The 21491-nt window shown below is 51.8% G+C and overlaps 2 protein-coding genes across 9 annotated transcripts in view; one reads left to right on the plus strand and one right to left on the minus strand.

Moving 5' to 3' along the window:
* LOC119856526 (zinc finger protein 572-like) overlaps window positions 1–21491 on the minus strand; it is a 568866-nt gene that overhangs the window by 497001 nt on the left and 50374 nt on the right. The window lies entirely within an intron of this gene.
* On the plus strand, window positions 7746–20454 carry LOC119856537 (zinc finger protein 436-like). Of its 7 annotated transcripts, XM_043517298.1 has the most exons (4): window positions 7843–8335; window positions 10870–11862; window positions 13322–13429; window positions 19776–20454. In XM_043517298.1, exons 1-4 carry the CDS (start codon window positions 8257–8259, stop codon window positions 19841–19843), a joined length of 1248 nt encoding a protein of 415 aa, XP_043373233.1. In that variant the 5' UTR covers window positions 7843–8256; the 3' UTR covers window positions 19844–20454. The 7 variants fall into 7 exon arrangements, with proteins under 7 accessions (XP_038260080.1, XP_043373233.1, XP_043373231.1 ...); XM_043517296.1 differs by lacking the exon at window positions 19776–20454 and having other exon boundaries at window positions 13322–14351; XM_043517297.1 differs by lacking the exon at window positions 19776–20454 and having other exon boundaries at window positions 7846–8335; window positions 10873–11862; window positions 13322–14351.

Here is a 21491-nt window from a genome sequence, read left to right on the forward strand (position 1 = left end):
GAAGGGAAGAGCCGAGCATCCCAGATCTCCAGGGCTCCAGGGAAAGGGAGATCCTGAGAGGATCCCACACAGATAAGAGTGACACCGTCTCAGAGATTGTCTGGGACTGAAAGGAAAAGCTGGGACCCCAGTAAGGCCACCAGGAGCCCCCCAGTTCTGTCTCGTCTCGCTCTGTATCATTCCCAAAAGGTTCCTGTTCTCACAGCAGGCATCACTCCTAGATCCCACCCCTGGCAGGAGCCCTCCCATCCCCCAGCCTTTCTCTGAGGCCTTTCCTGGGCTCTTGGGATAGACCTGGCCCTTCCTTTCCCCTCAGGGAAGGGTTTGGGGGGATTTGCTTCCTGCCCATCAAGTTTTCTGCTCAGTGACAAACCCCTTTGCTGCCCCCTCTCTCCCCAGCACAGGAAATGAGCCCCGGCTGGATTATTTCTGCCTCCCAGCAGGTGCCAGGATGGAGGAGAATCACCAGCAGGAATGGCCTGCAAGAGCCCAGAGCCCCGAGCCTGAAGATGCAAGCGAGAGTCAGGACAAGACGGATCCCAGGCCAGGGGAGGAAAATCTTGCTTAGAAGGAGAAAGAGAACATGAAAAGATGTCCAGAGAATAAATCTGGTGAAACACCAGCACACCCACATGGGTGAGCACCCAGACTGATGCCCCAACCTTGGGAAGGGCTTTGGGGGGAGCGTGATGCTAGCACTGCACCACGTGGTTCTCACTGGGAAAAGATTCCAGGCATGTCCTGAGTGTGGGTGGTGGTCCAGGCAGAGATAATCCCCCTCCAAGCACCAAAGTGCCCATGCAGTGAGGAGACCCCATCAACATCTTGATTGCGGGAAGGGCTTTGGTGTCTGCTCCATCACTGCCAGACCCACCCCTACAAATGTCCTGACTGTGGGAGGGGCTTCAGCTACAGCTCCAACCTGGCCACCCACTGGTCATCCCCACCGGAGAGGAGCCCTACAAGGGCACCAAATAAGGGAGGAGCTTTGCTGAGAGCTCCCATGCCCTGCAGCACCAGCATACCCCCCTGAAGAGTAGCCCTCCTAGTGTGGCTGTGGTGACAAGGCTTCTGGTTGGCCTTGCATTTCACTCAACACTAGAGGACACAGTGGGTGCTGGAGCAGCACTACAAGTGTCCCAAGTGTGGGAAGGACTTCAGGGAGAGTGATGGGCCGGTCGAGCATCAGTGCACCCACATCGGGGAGTGGCCACAAAGGTGCCTTTACTGCAGGAGCGGCTCCCTGCAGAGATCCAACCTCCAGGAACACAAGCACACCCACCTCAGAGGCAGATGCCTCCTCTACCCTGACAGCAAGAGGAGCTTTGGCACCAGGACCACCCTGATCCGGCACCACCAGACCCACACAAGGGAGAGACCCTACCCATATCCCCAATGCAGGAGGGACTTCCACCTGAGATACTCCTTCACTTTCCACTGGAGGATCCACACCAGGGAGAAACTGTCCGGATGCTATGAGTGTGAGGAGGCCTTCAGCCTTAGCCCCCAGCTCACAAGGCACCAGAGGAACCATGGGGAAAAGAACTGGGGGTGGGGCTGTGCCAGGCTGCAGGGATTGGAAAATCCCACCACGGAGAATCCTACTTCAGCAGAACTCCCCTCACCACCTGCAGCCGACCAGGGACACAAGCCAAAGGCCATTGTCATCAATGAAGTTGTTTGGCTGTTGATGTCAATGGAACATCCCTTACCATCTGCAGCTGACCAGGGGCATGGTGAGCCAAAGGCCATTGTTGGTCGCTGGTGTGAGCGGAGGTCTGGCCATTGATATCTGTGAAACTTCTCTCACCATCTGCAGCTAACCTGGGGCACAAATCAGAGGCTGGTAACATCAATGGAGGCCTGGCCATTGACATCAGTGGAATTGTCCTCACCAACTGCAACTGACCAGAGGCATCATCCAAAGCTCTGAGGAAGGAGTGACCCAGACTCTGTGAGGCATCATTCCTTCCAGGGCTGGGGAATCAGGCCAGCAACCTGGTTCCATTTTAGCTTAATCCACTTCCAGAGCAAAAGGATCTAAACTGGTTTAAGATAAACTAGATCAAGGCCCTCTTATACTGTAGTAGAATAGAGCATCCTCCTGGCGAGTTATTGTGGAATAGCTATCCCCAGTCAATTTCCTCCTGTACGTGGCCATAACACAGTCCTAGGATACCATCCAGACCCCTCCTTAGGCTTCAGACTCTGAGCTCCAGTCCAGGCTGCAACTTCAAAGTGCTGTCTACACAATATTTTAAAGTACTAGCCCAAGCCCTGTTAACCCTGTGAGGCTCACTGCTGCAAGCTTACACTGCCGTAATACAGATTACAATTAATAATAATAGTCTTCATCTTCCTTAATTTAGCAGGTGCTCCAGTGCCATCATTTTCCCTGCACAAGAGTTTTAGAAAGCATTGATTAGATGGAGCTAAAGTCACACCTTTCAATCCCAGGCAAGGCCAAAGATTAGAACCAGGGTCCGGGCATCTCTCAGATGTTGTTTGCCAAATACTGAAAATGACCATTTCTGGATCAATCTATTTCCCTTTTGTTTTGACTGGTCCTTATCCAAACATCACCTTTTGCCATGCAAGGTTTCTGACATGTTTCCAAAAGTGTGATGCTTCTGCATAAAAAGAACTAAATCTCTTAGACCTTGCCTGCACAGAAAAAATTGTAACTGGTATACTAGTAAAGGGGCACAACCCACCCCCATGCTTATGGCATTATAGCTTAGGATCCTGCACCTGAATCTGAGATACAACCACCTCTATTCCTATTGTTAGCCAATATCATATACATTTTAGAAGGCTTTGTACGTATGCTAAGTTGCATAACCATGAATCAGACTCCCCAAATGCCACTTATGCTAAGCTTTATTGTGGAAACTCCTTAACAGGTGAAATGTATGTAGGCTTGACAGAATCAGATTTTTATTTTTTAATCATTTCCATGGATAATATTGACGGTGGTTTTAAAGCATTCTCCCCCTCCCCACCCATTTTTGTCAGTTTACAGTTGTGCAAAATTCTGTTTTAAGCATTTTTTTCTCCTTTTGTCAATTTAAATGTTCACAGTTGCAGGAAATTGGGGAGACGGCAGACAATGGGGATGGGCAGACAATAATTATTCAACAACAGATGTTGAGATTCACAACGTTACAGCTTTATAACTAAAACACAAATTGCCAACATCACATGTCAAACTATGCAAAGTAAATATCCTTGGATCAAATTTTTCTTTCTCAAGCAGTGTTTTTCTTCCTTTGCAAATCTGTACATTTTGATGGTTATCAATGGAAATAGCTTTTCATCAGTTTGTGTGTGTACGGCTAAATCAACATTTACCAATAAAAATGTCATCCTTCCAAGCCTGACTGTATGTGACTTCTGTTGTCTGTGTATGCAGAACCTGTCAGAAGCAATAGCAAATATAAACAGAGTGCTAGGCCTGTCTGGTTATCTTTTAGGGATAATTGATACAGGGGTCTTTAACTAGATACAAGGCTAGAAATAATCGGAGCAGGTGGCTTTTGAACCTGAAAAATGGGAACAGAACTAGATAGGAAAAAGGGATGAAAGGTTTGTGTTAATACAGGGGAATTTGGGAAACGTATCTGCCGTACACAAAAGGATTATAATATGGGCAGAAGTGAGCTCATGCTTTTGGGATAGTTTAATGCAGTAATAATCAGACTGAGGCTCACGACCACAAGTGGCTCTTTAATGTGTCTCCTGCAGCTTTTTGCAGCACATGATACTAAAACACTCTGTGATTTAATTATTAATCAAGCAGGAAGCTTCTACTATGTTATTAACCAATTGTAGTTAATAAAATAATAATACTTGGTCAGTTATTTTGCTGTAAGAATTATATATACATATATATATAGAGAGAGAGAGAATGAAGCAATGAATTCAGACTACTGTGGCTCTTTGGGGTAATGTTGATCGCTAATTTGGCTCCTGTTCTGGTCTGAGTATCACTGGTTTAACGGCTCTTCCTTGCAGGTGGGTGAGGTCTGAACACCTCTGTCTGTGCTGATTTCTCACTGTTTAGTGAACTGATGGAGCTGAGTTATTTGCTATCTTATCAATAAGGGAATTAAGCCATCAACACTATAAAGGTAGGGGACTAGCTGCACTGGTATAAGATATTTATATGTTGGTGTAAATACCTCTATGCTAGCAGTTGTGCTGCTATATTGATTTTAACATCACACCGCTAACTGACATAGTAATATCTGGATAAAAAGTGTGTGCAGAGCAAACCTAGTGGATAAAGCACTAGGGTGGGACTCTGGAGATCTGGGTTCTATTCCTGGCTCTGCCATTGGGTGACCTTGGGCAAATCACTTCATTTTCCCGTGCCTCTGTTTCCCCATCTGTAAAATGGGGATTGTGATGGATTGTACCCCCAGAGTGCACTCTGGAAGCCATTGGAACCACTGTGCCCCCCCCAACCATTCAGCTGGGTTGGCCTCTCTCACACTGCTTTGTTGGTGACTCAGCCAGCCTCTCCAGGCCCTGTTAACACTCCACACAACAGTAGGTGGTGTGACATGCCTACCTGAGTGCTTTCCCTAAGCCGCTCATGGATCAACAATGGCAGCGCCAGACAGCTCCCCAGCCTTGCACCCCTACTCCAGCAGAATTATACCATCTTGCACTGCACAGGGATCTGTACAATGCAAGCTCATTAATATAGTTCGCTTCCCCCTCAATATGGGAAAGATTTGCACCATGCCTTTGTTAGCTGAGCTGAGATTTTCCCACTCACTTCATGCAAAAACACACTGGTTTCGATAAAACATAAAACAAGTTTATTAACTACAGAGAGATAGATTTTAAGTGATAGCAAAGAGATCAAAGTAGATTACCTAATACATAAACAAAATCGCAAACTAAGTCTTATACAAAGTAGATTGGATTTGAATCAGCAATATCTCACCCTGTCTGATGATACAAGCAGGCTTACAGAGTCTTGAGGCACAAGCTTCAGCTTGTCTTCCAGAGCTTCTTTCAGGTGTTGAGTAGTGGGGGAATGAAGACCAAGTCATGATGTCACTCCTCATCATTTATAGGTTCTTCCAGCTTGCCAGAAAGTCTATGCATGTGACATGGGGAGTCTGCTGCATTGGCCAAACATTCTCCATTGCCTACGTGCTCCCTCCGAGGAAACTTCCTTATACAGAGTTCCTGTGCTAGTGGATTCTTCCCTGGATGGGTGTTGATGACAGCAATTAACACTGTCTGGCTACTCCATCGTTGTACCTGAAAGGCTGGTTGTGGGTGTTTTCAACTTCACAACATCTTTCAGTAACGCATACAATGATAACACCTACAATCCAACAGGATATTAATGTTAGACAGATCAAGACTTTTAGAAGGATACCTCACAAGGCATGCATTGTACAAAACATATTAAAATTATATGACAGTGGTGAATACAGGGGTGCCAGGGTGTCACAGGGATAATGATACTGCCCTCTCTTGTAAAGTGACCTGAGATTTACAAATGAAAATAAGAGCTAGGAATTATTATCATAATACAAATCTTGGTTTTGCCAGGCCTGGAGTCTTCAAAACTCATGAAATATATCCTAAAAAAAATCATAAAATTGGTTTAAAAATCAGGAGAGATCTCTGTACAAACAGCCCTCATGCCCCATACCAGAGGTGGCTGCATTCAGATTCAGGTGCAGGATCCTATAGAAACAGCTCCCACACTCCACCTCAGAGGTGGCTGCATCTCAGCAATGGGTGAGGTATCCCTGTATAGACAGCCCCGCACCCCACTCCGAGGTGGCTACTTCTTAGCATCAGGTGAGGGATCCTGTATAAACAACCCTGCACCCCACCCAAGAGGCAGCTGCATCTTAGGGTTAGGTAAGGGATCCCTATATAAACAGTCCCCACACTCTACCCCCGAAACAGCTGCATCTCCGCACTGGGTGAGGGATCCATGCAAAACAATACAAACAGAAACACCATCAAGGAGCGCTTAGAGCCTCACAAGCTTGTCCAATAATGTGGTCTCACATTATTCATAATTAGGGCCCTCCCAAATTCACAGCCATGAAAAACATGTCATGGACCGTGAAATCTGGTCTTCCCCCCTGAAATCTGTATGGTATATGGTAAAAACACACAAAATACCAGATTTCGGGGGGGAGACCAGCGTTTCTCAAATTGGGGGCCTGATCCACAGGATGTTGCAGGGCGGTTGCAAGGTTATGGGGGGGTCACGGTATTGCCACCCTTATTTCTGTGCTACCTTCAGAGCTAGGTGGCCAGAGAGCAATGGCTGTTGACCAGGTGCCCAGCTCTGAAGGCAGCGCCCTGCCAGCAGCAGCACAGAAATAAGGGTGGCAATTCCATACCATGCCACCCTCACTTCTGCACTGCTGCCTTCAGAGCTGGGTGGCTGGAGAGTGGCGGCTGCTGACTGAGGGCCCAGCTCTGCAGGCAGCAGCGCAGAAGTCAGGGTGGCAACGCCACACCAGGCCATTCTGACTTATGTGCTGCTGCTGGCGGCGGCGCTGCCTTCAGAGCGGGGCTCCCAGCCAGCAGCCGCCGCTTTCCAGCTCCCAGCTTTGAAGGCAGGCCGTGGCCAGCAGCACAGAAGTAAGGGTTTCAGTACTGCAACTGCCTCCCTCCCCCCACACACAATAACCTTGTGCCCCCCCCCAGCTCCTTTTTGGGTCAGGATCCCTACAACACCATGAAATTTCAGATTTAAATATCTGAAATAATGAAATTTACTATTTTAAAAATCCTATGACTGTGAAATTGACCAAAATGGACTGTGAATTTGGTAGGGCCCTACTCATAATCTCTCCTCTTGTATCTGGATAGCACAGGTGTAAGGAAGCTCTGTTACATACTCTCGGCCCATTGAACATCTTAACTACAGAGGGTTATTGTGTATATTCATCACCTCTCCTGGATCTCTTTTGTCACCTTCTGCATGTCTCACATCATTGTTTGGAAGTTTTGAGGAGTCTTCTGCCTATATAAGAATTGAAGCAGTGGGTCAGGACTCCTGGGCTCTAACTTCTATCGGCAGGTCTGGGGGGAAAGGAGTGGGGTCCAGTGGGTTAGTGTGGGGGCTGGGAGTCAGGACTCCTGGGTTCTACTTCTATCCCTAGCTCTCGGGGGAAGGGAGTGGGGTCTAGGGGGATAGTGTGGGGGCTGGGAGTCAGGACTCCTGGGTTCTACTTCTATCCCTAGCTCTCAGGGGAAGGGAGTGGGGTCTAGGGGGATAGTGTGGGGGCTGGGAGTCAGGACTCCTGGGTTCTACTTCTATCCCTAGCTCTCGGGGAAAGGGATTGGGGTCTAGGGGGATAGTGTGGGGGCTGGGAGTCAGGACTCCTGGGTTCTACTTCTATCCCTAGCTCTCGGGGGAAGGGATTGGGGTCTAGGGGGATAGTGTGGGGGCTGGGAGTCAGGACTCCTGGGTTCTACTTCTATCCCTAGCTCTCGGGGGAAGGGATTGGGGTCTAGGGGGATAGTGTGGGGGCTGGGAGTCAGGACTCCTGGGTTCTACTTCTATCCCTAGCTCTCGGGGGAAGGGATTGGGGTCTAGGGGGATAGTGTGGGGCTGGGAGTCAGGACTCCTGGGTTCTACTTCTATCCCTAGCTCTCGGGGGAAGGGATTGGGGTCTAGGGGGATAGTATGCGGGCTGGGAGTCAGGACTCCTGGGTTCTACTTTTAATCCTAGCTCTCGGGGGAAGGGATTGGGGCCTAGGGGGGTCAGGGGTGCTGGACCCAGCTAGGACAAGCCTGCGAGCTAACCACGGTAGAGAGGCGGGGGCATCGGAAGTGACTCTAACCAGCGGTGTCTCCGCAAGGCCCGGAGAAGAACGGGTTAAATCCACCGCACTCCTGAACCTTCCGCTTCCCAGGGAGCTGCCAGCCGCGGGGCCGGAGCAGCGCAGGGACCTTCCTGCCCAGCCGCCCCGCAGCGCGGGTCCTGGCCCGGCCGGGTGCGCGCAGGGCTGAGTGCCCGGCTCCGGAGACACCACCAGCGGCAGGAAATCGCTGCCCGGAGGGGACCGGAGCCGAGCCCAGCCCAGCTTGGTTGAGGAGCCCGGTTCTCCCCCAAGATCCCGCTGCCCCGCACGGTCCCCGGCCCGGATCCCGCCTCCCCCCAGCAGAGAGCGGGGCCGGGGTTCAAGCCTGGCCGCGTTCTCTGCCCCGAGGGGAGATTTCACCGAGCAGCGTTCCCCGGCCCGGCCGCGATCCCCCGCATGGAGCCAGGGGAAGAGCCGAGGGTCCCGGATCTTCAGGGCTCCCAGGAACGGGAGACCCCCAGAGGCGCCCACACAGGTGAGGAATGAGCGACACCGGCTGGGAATGACGGGGGGAAGCTGGGGTCCCAGCCAAGCCAGCGGGAGCCCCCCAGTTCTGTCTCCACTCGCTCAGTAGCGTCCCCAGCCGGCGCCAAGGAGTGTCCCTATTTCTGGCCCTTCTCCCCAGGGGACAAGGGCACCATCTCTTGATAGCGTTTGGCTTCCAGGCCCCACCGGAATCCTCTTGGCTTCTGAAGACCTAGCCAGCGGCAGACTCCTTCATTTAGCTTGGCCAGGTGATCCGGCCACTCGCCACCCATAGGGGTTTTCCTCAGGTGTTCAACCTGGCTGGTAACCTCCCCACTTCACAGTGAGGATGCTGGCTAAGCCCCTTGAGCGCCGTTAGTCCACTGACGCCTTCCCACGATCCCCATGTGCCCAGAAGGCCTCTCTAGGATGCTCTGGGAAAGAATCAGAGCAAGCTCAGCTGAGTGCAGCACAAAGCATTGTGGGATGTGCTCCCCAGAACCCCTGGCATTGCAACCCACCTGCAAGGGGAAAGGCAGCACCAGAGGATCCAGTGACTTGCGGGGCTGCTCACACTGGAGCAGACATACCCTCACTCATTCCCCATATCTCTGCCTCGATAACTAGACTTGGTGGCCTTGGTCTGGATGGGGGCACTAGAGAAACTGGGCTAGGGGAGTATTCGGAAAGGCTTGTGGCAGGCTGATTAGTGTCATGGATTGGAAAATCAGAGGGGACCATCCATAGATCCCTAGATGGTTTGTCAAAAGTAACCCCAATGGCTGTCCAGCCTGCCCTTCCTGCGTAGCCCAGGCTGGAGAGCATCGCCATGGGACTCTCATAGAGGTGGGCTCCTTTCCCCTGTTTTACAGATGGGAAAACTGAGGTACAGAGAGGGAAATGGACTTGCCCAAGGCCTACCAGTAGCAGAGCCAGGAATAGAACCCAGGACTCCTAGTGTTCTGTCCAGTAGGCCGCACTGTCTCCCTAAAGAAAGACAATCCAGTCTCGATGTAATGGAAAATCCATCACATCCTTTGGTAAGGCTGATCCACTGACTAAATCCCCTCACTGTTAAGAATCAATATCTTATTTCCAGTTTGAATTAGTCCAGCTTCAATTCCCAGCTGTTGGATCTCGTTCTCCCTTTGCCCAGTAGATTAAAAAGATCTCCTGTCTCAAAGATACCAGAGAGAGCTGTATCCTGGGAAGGAGTGACTCTGAAAAGAACTAGGGGAGGGGGTAATGATAAGCAGCTCATCTTCACTTGATTCCCAGACGTGCTGTAACGAAGCGAGCTAATATGATCTTTGGGTGTATGAGCTAGGGAATGAGGAGGTGATATTAGCTCTGTATACAGCACTGGTGATGCCATTACTGTCCAGTTCTGGGGTCCACACTTCAAGAAGGATGTTGATAAAATAGAGAGGGGTCAAAGAAAAGCCACGAGAATGTTTAAAGGATTAGACAACCTGCCTTAGAATGATAGACTCCAGGAGATCAATCTATTGAGCTTAATAAAGGGAAGGTTAAGGGGTGATTTGAGCACAGTCTGTAACTACATATGTGGGGAACAAACTTTTAGTAGTGGGCTCTTCAGTCTAGCAGACAAAGGTCTAACAGGACCCAAAGGCTAGAATTTGAAGCTAGACAAATTCAGACTGAAAACAAGGTGAAAATATTTGATGGTGAGGGCAATTTACCATTTTAACAACTGACCAAGGATTATAGTGGATTCTCTATCAGGAGCAATTTGAAAAATCAAGATTAGGTGGGGTTGTTTTTTTTAGAAGACCTGCTCTGGTTCAGACAGGAATTATAAGGGGGGACGTTCTCTGGCCTGTGTTGCACAGGAAGTCAGACTAGATGGTCCCTCCTGGCCTTAGAATCTATGATATTGTCTTCCAGTGACCGTGATCAAGTCACTTCCATTTCTTTGTATGCTATAAAGCAGGTTGTCCAGAATGGACAAATCATTCTTGTTGCTCTTCTCTGAGCCTTCTCCAATTTGTTAACACCTTTTTTGAAGTTGTGGACACCAGAACTAGACCCAGGATTTGGACAAATGGATACCATAAACTGCCATGTGATAAGGGAGGATTCATAGATTAGATTAGGATGAGTAGACACAACACAGAGAGGTTAGGTGACTTTCTCCCTTCTCCAGTCCTTCATAACCAGATTAAACTTTTCAGACATATCAATGGGTGAATGACAAATTCCTTTGCTGGCCCCTCATCTCCCCTCTGGGAAGGGTTTGGGGGGGTTTTGCTTCCTGCCCATAGGGTTTTCTGTTTGGTGACAAACAGAGGGGGGGAGGGATAGCTCAATGGTTTGAGCATTGGCCTGTTAAACCGAGGGTTGTAAGTTCAATCCTCAAGGGGGCCATTTAGGGATCTGGGCAAAAATTGGGGATTGGCCCTGCTTTGAGCAGGGGGTTGGACTAGATGATCTCCTGAGGTCCCTTCCAACCCTGATATTCTAAATCCCTTTACTGCCCCCTTTCTCCCTGTCTCAGGGAACTGGATTTTCTCTTTCTCCCAGCAGGTGCCAGGAAGGAGGAGGAGAATCCCCAGCGAGAGCCATACAGGCCTTCACAGAGCCCCGAGCAGGGAGAGGCCAACAGGGTGGGATGGCAGGAGGAAGAACTCCGAGGGGTGGAAAATGGACTTGGGCTTCTCAATAGCATGTCTGTCCCCCAGAGACTGACCATCTGTGGGCAATGTGGGAAGAGCTTTAGCCAGTATTCGGACCTTACTAAGCACCAGCGGATCCACACGGGGGAGAGACCTTACAGCTGCTCCCAGTGCGGGAAGAGCTTCAGCCAGAGCTCCCACCTCACCAAGCATCAGCGGATCCACACGGGTGAGAGGCCCTACAAATGCCCTGACTGTGGGAAGGGCTTCAACGACAGCTCCTACCTCCTGCAGCACCGCCGCACCCACACGGGCGAGCGGCCTTACGAATGCCCGGACTGCGGGAAAAGCTTCGGAGACAAGTCAGGCCTTACCCGGCACCAGAAGGTACATCACGGCGAGAGACCCTACAAATGCCCTGACTGCGGGAAGAGCTTCAGCGATAGCTCCTATCTCATCCAGCACCAGCGCATCCACACGGGCGAGCGGCCCTACAAATGCACCGAGTGCGGGAAGAACTTCAGCCGGAACTCGCACCTGGTCCAGCACCAGCGGGTCCACACAGGGGAACGCCCCTACAAATGCGCTGATTGCGGGATGAGCTTCAGCCACAGCTCCACCCTAATCGGGCACCAGAGGACCCACCGTGGCGATAAGCCCTACAAATGCCCCCAGTGCAGGAAGAGCTTCCGGCACAAGTCAACGCTGGTGAAGCACCAGCGGACCCACACCGGGGAGCGGCCCTACAGCTGCCCCAAGTGTGGGAAGAGCTTCAGCTGGGGCTCGGCTTTCATCAAGCACCAACGCACCCACACCGGGGAGCGGCCCTACCAATGCACCCAGTGTGGGAAGGGCTTTGGGGACAGCTCGGCCCTTATCCAGCACCAGCGCACCCACACCGGTGAGCGGCCCTACAAGTGCCTCGAGTGTGGAAAGGGCTTTGGTGACAGCTCCACCCTGAATCAGCACCAGCGCACCCATTTGGCAGAGAAACCCTACAAATGCCCAGAGTGCGGGAGGAGCTTCATCCTCAGCTCCCACCTTGTCCGGCACCGGAGGGTCCATGTGGCCTAGAGTCCCCATGCGAGGACAATTCTATTAACTGTTCACACCTCTTTAGGAACCTTAGAAACCAGGCCTCCTTAGAGACCAAAGACCAGGCCTCTTTAGGGACCAGGCCTCCTTAGAAACCAAGGACCTTGGAGACCTGGGACCAGGCCTTCTTAGAAACCAAGGACCTTGGAGACCTGGGACCAGACCTCTTTAGGGACCAAGGCTCCTTAGAGACCAGAGACCAGGCCTCTTTGGGGAGCAGGCCTCCTTAGAGACCAAGGGCCTTGGAGACCTGGGACCAGGCCTCTTTAGCGAGAAGGAAGCAAGCTCCTTAGGAATCACATCAGCCCAGAGACCTGACATAGATTTTCCCCTGAGGCGAGGCACAGCCCGTCTGACTCAAGACTAGTGATGTACCACGTAGGCATTGCGATATGGGTGCAATGTGTGTATGGGTGGAAGGGGGGACGGGAGTGACTGAGGGGCCCACGGGTGGAAATTAGTTGAAGTGGGGAAGGAAGTGAATGTGGTGGTCCCTTCTGCCCCAGTCAAGATGGGGCTATTAGAAATGCTTAGAGGCCACAAGGCAGGGTTCTTAGCCTGGGATCGCTGCCCCTCAAAGGGGGTCATGGTAACCCTTCCTTGTTGCTAAGAGGGAGGGTTCCTAGTTATATGGCAGTGGGATCCTGGTAGGGAAAAGCTGAGAATCCCCACAGTAGTGAGGGAGTGATCTCTGAAGGACATGGGGCCTTTTGTCTGTGCCCACTACTGGGTGGAGTGTGGGAGACCTGTTCCTTCATTCCCCTGGAACTTCACAGCTCTGGACCTCACTCTCTGCTCCTTCCCTTCTCCCAGGGGCTGGGGAAGGGAAGTATTGGGAGCCATGAGGAGGGGTGCATGAGGCTGCTGGAAACTGGAGGGGGCTGCTCTCAGAGGCCAGACAAACGTATGCTCCCAGATGGCTAGGTGGGGGGTGAGGGCGTCTGGTGGTATCTCCAGCGCCTGGCTCCTCTCTCCATGATGCACAGACCTGCTAGCTCAGGAGCCCAGTGGCACCTGGGGAACGTCCATTCCTGAGCTTGGGGCAGCTGGCATTCAGCCAGCCCCACCCTTGGCTCTTGGTTCCCAGCAGGCACCTGGATCCCACCCCCTGGCTGGTTCTGGTGATGATCCAGTCTGCTGTTGTGTTAGTCAATTGTATCTGTTGGAAATAAACTTCCCCACCGGATCTGCCTCCCCCCATCTCCGTGATGAGGGTCCTGTCTCAGGACTCAGCATGGCCTTGGACATGTTGTTCTCGCCTTCAGGGAAGCTCAGAAGCTGGCTTGGGCTCCCAGTTATCACGATTTGCCGCTCTGATCCTGATGTAAACCCCGGCAGAACACTGTCTTGTCTTGCTAAGTATCATCTTCATGGTAGGTGTGGCTTCCAGCTCCCTCCTGCCCTGCCTGACTCCTGGCAGGAGCCCTCCCCTCCCCCAGCCTTTCTCTGAGGGCTCAGAGAATCACAGAGATGTAGGGCTGGAAGGGACTTTGAGAGGTCATCAGGTCCAGCCCCCTGTGCAAAGGCAGGTCCAAGTAACCCTAGACCATCCCTGAAAGGTGTTTGTCCAACCTGTTCTTAAAAACCTGCTATATTGCAGCTTCCACAACCTCCCTAGGAAACCTCTAACCTATCCTACATCTCCCTTGCTGCAGATTAAGCCCATTACTTCTGGTCCTGCCTTCGCTGGACATGGCGAACAATTGATCACTGTCCTCTTTGTAACAGCCCTGAACATATTTGAAGACTGTTATCAGTCCCCCTTCAGCCTTCTTTTCTCAAGACTAAACATGCCTGTTTTTTTTTAACCTTTCCTCAGAGGTTCTCTAAAGCTTGTATTATTTTTGTTCCTTTCCTCTGGATTTTCCAGTTTGTCCACATCTTTCCTAAAGCTCGGTGCCCAGAATTGGGCACACTTCTCCAGCTGAGGCCTGGGCTGAGTGCCATTGGACCAGCCCCTGAGAAATGATCACAGAAGGGATCCCTTACCCATTGCTCCCACTCAACTCCCATTTCCGACTGCCACAGAACCCTCCTGGCTTCAACCTTCAAGAACCCAATGTTCCATCTGCTACAACTTCCATGGAACCTTCATGAATCCAATGTTCCATCCACCATAATTGCCATGGAACCTTCATAAAGCCAATGTTCTGTCCATCTCAACCACCATGGAGCCTTTTATAAACCCAATGTTCCATCTGCCTCAGCTTCCATGGAACCCTCCTGGACTCAACAATTCATCTGCCATGGAACTTTCTGGGCACCCCTTTATTGATCAACAATCTTTTCCCATCTCGTGACCTACATCCTCATTGCAGGGGCAGAGTCTATATCGGCCCCATGTACGTCATCTTGCAAAGAAACAGCCAAGCCCTCACTGGGGGACATCCCTGTGTGTCTAATGCAGATGGCAGCAACCTCAGCCTGGTCACCTGCTGGCCCTATGGGATCCCCCACCAATACTCCACCAACTGATGCATTTTCCCCTGGGAGAGTTTAGAATCCATCACCCCCAATCTGCCTCCAGAAGTCTATAAGTTCTTTAGAGAAGGGACTGTCTTTTTGTTCTGTGTTTGTACGGCACCTGGTGTAGTGAGGTCCTGCCCCTTAACTGAGGCTCCGAGGCTCTCCTGTAATATACCTAACAAATAATTCAAAGGGGTTTGGTCCATGACTGGATAACTATCTATCCAACTACTCCAGTCCTTCTCACTTCTGAGAGCTTTTTTCCTAATGCCTGGGAAGATGAACCCACAGATGCCCCCCAGCACACCCTGGGCTCTGAGCTGTTCCCATGTGAGCTCCAATTTATAGTACAAACTCCCTTTCCACTGAATGCATCCAATGAAGTGAGCTGTAGACTAACACGGCTTCTACTATGAAACCTTTTGTAACACTTGCTCAATGTGGGTCTACAGCTGCCCAAGGGTGGCCTATTGTCCTGCATCCCAGAGAGCCGCCCCATACAGGGAAGGGCTTGACACTTGCTGAAGGACCATCCAGGACGCAGCAATCTGCAGCTACCAACTCTGAATGTCTCTTAACTACTGGCTCTATGGAGCATGGGGGCTCAAGTAATCCAGATGTGCAGGGGAAGGAGAGGGCAAGAGGGACCCTCACCAGCCTGAAACACGGACAAACTCCCAGCTGGGTCCAGCTCAGAGCAGGGGACTGGTAGTGCTTTGTGCTTGTTTTCAAAGCTCTGTAATGCTCAAGGGCTTTAATAGTAAAGTCACTGGGGTTAGGAAATCCCTTTGCTCAGCCTGTGTTCTTTTGCTTTCTGTAAGGGTCTGTGGCCGTCCCTCCCCATCAGTCTCAGAGGGAGGCCATGCCCCTGCACTAGCGTGTCTGAAAGGGGGAACTAGCACTCTCAAGGCTCAGACTCTTTGGGCAGGGCAGGGCGACAAACAGTCTATAATGACAGGTTTCAGAGTAGCAGCCGTGTTTGTCTGTATCCGCAAAAAGAAAAGGAGGACTTGTGGCACCTTAGAGACTAACACATTTATTTGAGCATAAGCTTTCGTGAGCTACAGCTCACTTCATCGGATGCAACAGTCTGTAAGGCGCTGGCCCTCCGGGACAGGCAGAGCAGTCAGCAGTGTATGAGGGCCTCTGACTGGGCCAAATGACTGTCTAGAGGGCTCTGGCCGTCTGGGCGGGGCAAGGCCACAGTCTAAAGGGCTCCAGCTGTCTGGCAGGGCAGAGGAGCAAGGGATCTAGGGGGCTCTGGGCAGGGCAGAGCAATAAGCAATCTAAGGTTCTGGCCTCCTAGCTCAGGCAGATGACAGACAAATGCAGGCCTCTATGCCTAAGGTGGGTAGGCGGCCACCCTACTCCACTGGGTCCTAACCCAGGGCCCTGCCAATGGTGCAGGGCCTGCCTTTTAAATGTCCTGTCCCACCTCTCTGCTTCCGGTGGGGCGGGCGTGGCTGGCACGGCTCTGCCCACCAAGGGTGAATGGTGCCTCCTCCCTATCAGTCTCCAAGGGAGGCTATGCCCCCTCTCTACAGTTTCCCACCCCATTTTCGTGAAAGGGTTAAACTAGAGGCCCAGAGGGCCCACAGCCAGAGTGCCCATGGCCTTGGCAACTGGGGGTGGGGTGGGGGTGGGAGAGACTCCGAAGGTTTCAGGATCTAGGACGGCTGGATGGTGGAGTCCCACGTCCCAAGGACAGGCTCAGGCAAGAGGTGTGAGCTTGGGCATATGCCCCATAGACCCAGAGCTGGAAACAGAGACTGCAACCTGCCCAGAGCCAGAGCCAGGGGACTTGAGAGCACATGGGACCCAATGACTGGGGCCCACTGGCAATAGATGGGTGTCCATACAGAGGGGGACTGGGCCGGGTTACAATGGATCTGTGACCTGTAGAGGGAGCACAGACTGCTCTGACTCACGTGGATGGACCGATTGATTGGACAGACAGACAGATGGATCAATCGCTAGCTGAGGGAAGTGAGGCGCCACCCCCAACGAGGTGGCATGAGACACGACATTGATTCCAGAACTCCAGGGAATGTTTGCCGCATTGCTGATCAGGCCCCTGGGGATTTTGGAGAAGATCAGAAAACCAGACTCGGGGGGGGGGGGGGGCGGACACAGAGCCCCTAGCATCTGATTAGCGAAGCCTGCAGCTTCAGCCAGGCCTGCCATGGTTTGGCTAGAGACGGAAGACACGGCTGATGGCAGTCATGGCTGCCTTCCAGCCTCACAACATTCCCCCAAGCCAGCTGGGCCCAGTGGCCCAATGGAGCATGGCTGGTGGCCACCCCGCGTGACTGAGCCCTCAGATGGGCAGGCAAGAACGAATGTACAAAATTAGAAATTGCCGTGGAGGGAGCCTCTGGTGAGAGCAATGAGCTCAGCTGATAGGAGCAATGAGCACTGGGGGGCAAAGACAATAGGGACATGGGGGGCATGTGGAGACCCTGGCAGAGGGAAGGGTTTGTGGGGGAGGGGTTGCAGGGAGTCCCTGAAATGGGGGGGGACACACTGGGAGTTTGTGGGGTTCTAATCCATGGCATGGGCCCCTAGGTGCTGCTGCAATACACATAAGGAATAATATAATTGAGGGCATGGGGTGGGTGTGGCCACCTGCCCTCTATGTGCTACTATAACACCGGCATCCCTGTGTTGTGCCCCATGGCGCAGCGCACAGGCATGGGAGGGGGAAAAGGGAGGGAGCCCAAACTGGGAAGGGGTAATTCTCCCCTCCCCCATCTCTGTCTTCCTCCCTTTCCCAGGCAGAGCCCATCTCACGGCGCTGCCCCGGGACCTTCCTGCCCCAGCGCCCCGGCCGCCTGGGTCCCGCGTGTGCGCCGGAGCAAGTCTTCCTCTGCAGGCTGCAGCCCCAGGGTGGTGAGCGGGGCACTGGGCGCAGCGAGTCACAGCCAGAAGCCCAGGGAGGGAGAGACACAGCAGCTGCCGTAGGAGAGCGCTGCCTGGAGGAAGTGGCAGCAGGGCTAGGGGGATTGGAACTGAACTGGAACCAGAGAGACACCCCCCCTCCCCAGCCAGTTCCAGGGCAGCCTGGGGGTCTGTGCTGTTGAGCCAGGCAGGGACCCCCACCCAGCCCGCCGGGCCTTCGGGGCAGCCCAGGCCCCTCCTCTCTCCCATGGGGCAGGGGTTGGGGGGTTCGCTCCTGCCTGTCGGGGTCTCCCTCCCTTTGCCACCCTGCTCTCCCGGTGCAGGGAAGGGGCCTGGCTGGATTCCATCCCCCAGCGGCCACTAGACCGCAGGAGGGGAGTCCCTGGGAGCAGGGCTTCCTGCTCAAGATGCCCCAGCGGATCCATACCAGAGAGTGGCCCTACCCCTGCCCCAACTGCGAGCATCGCTTCCGGCAGAGCTCCCACCTCACCCACCACCGGAGAGTGACTCTACCAGTGCCACGACTGTAGGTGCAGCTACACCACCAACAGCAGCCTGCAGCGGCACCGTGCCAGCCATGCCGTGGGCTACGGGGTGCAGCCGGCTCGGCCCATGGCTGCTAGAGAAGTGTGGTGCTCTGCCAGCCCTGAGGCTATCAGTGGGTGCCAGGACCCTGTCAGCCACACCATGGACTTGCACAGCAGTTCTCAATCAGGGGTTCAGGGCCCTCTGTGGGGCACGAGCAAGTTTCAGGGGGTCCACCAAGCAAGGCCAGCGTTAGACTTGCTGGAGCTCAGGGCAGAAAGCTGAAATCCCACAACCTGGGGCAGAAGCCTGGAGCCCCACCTCTTGTGGCTGAAGCCAAAGCCTGAGCAACTTAGCTTCACAGGGCCCCGTGCTGTGGGACCCCGGGCAGTTGCCCTGCTTGCTACCCCGGAACACCAGCCCTGGATTTCATATGCAGAAAAACATTTGTTGTGGCAAAGGTGGGCTGTGGAATTTTTATAGCATGTTGAGGGGGCCACAGAAAGAAAAAGGTTGAGAACCCTTGGACTAGCAGGCTCTTCGGGAGGCTGTTGCATTTTGGGAGTCCCTGGCCACAGTGCCTTCTTCTCCCTTTTCCTATAGGTCTCCCTAGTCAGACTACATTTCCCATGTTGCATCATGGGCATAGGACTCCCAAGATGCACCTCCCCTTCTCACCTAAGACAGACCAAAGTGCATCCTGGGAGTCCCAGAGCCACCTGAATTAGAGTTGTTGGTTTCTCATGTGCCCCTTCTCTATCGGCTGGGCTCCCTGGTCGGACTACATCTCCCATGGTGCATCATGGCCTGCCCTAGGTGATAGGAGGCTGTGCATATGGGAATCCTGTGGCGATGATGCATCATGGGAGTTGTAGATTGTGTGCCTCATGATCCTATTCTATATAGGCTGGGCTCCCAGGTCTGAGTACTTCTCCCCTGATGCATCATGGTCTACTCTAGGTGACAGGAGATGGTGCATCATGAAACTCCTACACCTGCAGTGCATCATGGAAGATCTAGTCCAGCCAGGGAGCTCAGCCCTCCCCCCGCCTAGAGGAGACTGGAGACATGAGGCAACCGATCTATTAATCCCCTACGGCACCGTTGTGGCAGATCCAAATTGAAATATTTCTGTTTTCAAACATTTGGGTTTTTTGACAAAACATGGACATTTTCCGTGGAAAGCAGTGGGTGCTTTTCATCTAGTCAAAAACTCAATTTTTTGTAGAAAAATAGTTTTGACAGAAAGTTTGTGACCACCTCTTCTTGTTGGGAGTGCGTCAGACAGCCATCCTCAGTCTGCGCTGGCATCTGATAAGCCCCCGGGGTGACAGCGAACAGGTAGACTTAACCAAAACCGTAAATGGTTTGGGGTCCGCTACCAGGGAGATGGGCCCTTCCCTGCCAACTTACCACCCCCAGGTCTTGGTTCGCTCAATGTCAGAACTGGAGGTGGGCAAACGGTTTCATCTGAACCTTTTTTCCCCCCTATGAAAAGTGCAGATTTTGTACCATGGCAACATTTCACAAATTCACATTAGTTTCACCAAATTGTCGATTTACAAAAAATAAAATCTGAAAAATCCAAATGTAAAGTTTTGACATTTTCTAAATGGAACATTTTGATTTTTGTTGGTTCAAAACAACTTTTGGATTCCGAATTTCCTTCAATTTCATTAAACTCCAATTCAAAAAGATTTTTTAAAAAATGCTCAAAATTGAAACAAAAAAATGTACATTGACCCAAAACTAATTCCCCCCCCCTTTTTGATTTGCTGAAAATGTGGTTTTCAGCTTGATCCCAAATGATTTCTTTTCTCTCGTTTTCAGAATTGCTGGTGAATCAAAAGATTCATTATTCACTCAGCTCTAGCTGGAATGTGCCCCACCATTCTTAGCACCACCCAGGCCAGATCCTGTGGGAATGGACGGGATCTGTGCTCTGCTCCAGCTTTTAAACAGTCTCTTGGGGGAACCTTTTTACAGTTAGGCTCCCACAGATTCTGACACTTCCTTCAGGTTAGGCCGTGCAGCCTCGCCACCTCCGAGACAGCTCCAGAACTCCTGTTTCACATTGCAAGCTCTCCTCAGCGAATCCAACTGAAACAGACTCCTGGTTAGAGACTTGTACACTCCCCAGGGGCAACAGGGAATGGATCGCTTGATAATTACCTGTTCTCTTCATTCCCTCTGAAGCACCAAGCATTGGCCACTGTCGGAAGACAGGATACAGGGCTAGATGGGCCTTTGGTCTGACTCAGTATGGCCGTTCTTAATGTACCTCAGTCAATATTTGCAGAGACCCCAAGCGTTTTCAAGACAGAGCAGGTTGTATTAGCCAACTGGAACACAGCATTGGAAGTTGTTAGGTTAGCATTTGCATACACAACGCTTCTTAAAAATCCCTGGGCCCTATAAGGGCCTGGCATAAGGTCAGCGGGGCAAATCTGGGGTCATTTGGACAAGGGGTTGCTGAGCAGAATAAAGCACCAGTTGGTAACATTTCCGTTCTTATCACGTTGGGTTTTTTTGCTACACACCTGTGGGCTCAAATTTTTGCTGTAATCACCCTGCACCGATCTCACTCCATCTGGTCTGATCTCTGCTCATGTCTAGCACCCACTCACTCCGCCTTTGGGGGAGCAAGAGTTAAAGTAGTACAAGGGTTTTGCTGTGGCTTGCTGAAGTGGCATGCACCTGGGAAGGTTTGCTGGTGTACTGTGAGACTGGGATGAATCAGCCTATAAAGCAGTAGCCCTAATAACAGAATTGCTCAGGAGCTTAAGGATTGATTCCAAGCACCTCCCCTGTGTCATGAGTTCAAGTTGAGCTGCTGGCAAATTCCCCAGCATAGATGACTGCTCTCTGGTTGTGGCAAACAAGCCCTAAACTCAGAGCTTTTTGCTTAAGAACCAATAGTTCAAAGTGCTTGGAAACCTGCCTACATGCCTACTCAGATTGTCTTGAAAATTGCTACCCATCCTCAGTACCAGCAGGACAGAAAATGGTACTAGTTTGGGGTTATTTGGTCCAGGGTTTCCTCTGACAGGCCACCCCAATCAGTGTCTGACTTTAACAGTCAAGGTGCTCTGAAACCCATGTGCAATAGAATCATAGAGTTTAAGCCCACAAGGGACAACTGCGGGTCATTTGGTTAAGGAGTTCCCGACATACAGCCCCACCAAAAAGAGATGCTTTGAACATTTGCAGATTTGTATAATGCGTTTGGCCCAGAGCTTAGGCTCTGACCCTCAGACAAGGAATAATGGGTGAGTTGCCAATTTTGGCTGGATGCATTCCAGGAGCTTTCATCACGTGACATAATCTTTAATTAAAGATTCAACTTTAATTCCTGAAGACTCCAGAACAATCCTTGAGGGTTGGCAACAATGCACTACAACAGCTTTCGGGCTAGGTCCACAAAGGGATAACTGCACTTAGGGTGACCGATGTCCCGCTTTTATAGGGCTTTGTCTTATATAGGGGCCTATCACCCCCCACCCCCGTCCCAATTTTTCACCCTTGCTATCTGGTCATCCGAAGTGC

The sequence above is a fragment of the Dermochelys coriacea genome, chromosome 6 (assembly GCF_009764565.3).
Source record: "Dermochelys coriacea isolate rDerCor1 chromosome 6, rDerCor1.pri.v4, whole genome shotgun sequence".
NCBI classification, from domain to species: domain Eukaryota; kingdom Metazoa; phylum Chordata; order Testudines; family Dermochelyidae; genus Dermochelys; species Dermochelys coriacea.

What these genes read in the sequence shown, in the direction of transcription:
- LOC119856537 (XM_043517296.1), top strand. Translation starts at nt 8,257, where the DNA reads ATGGAGCCAGGGGAAGAGCCGAGGGTCCCGGATCTTCAGGGCTCCCAG. An exon ending in CCCCAGAGGCGCCCACACAG is followed by an intron (nt 8,336 to 10,869) that starts GTGAGGAATGAG and finishes TCTTTCTCCCAG; the next exon opens with CAGGTGCCAGGAAGGAGGAG. An exon ending in GCACCAGCGCACCCACACCG is followed by an intron (nt 11,863 to 13,321) that starts GTGAGCGGCCCT and finishes TCTCGCCTTCAG; the next exon opens with GGAAGCTCAGAAGCTGGCTT.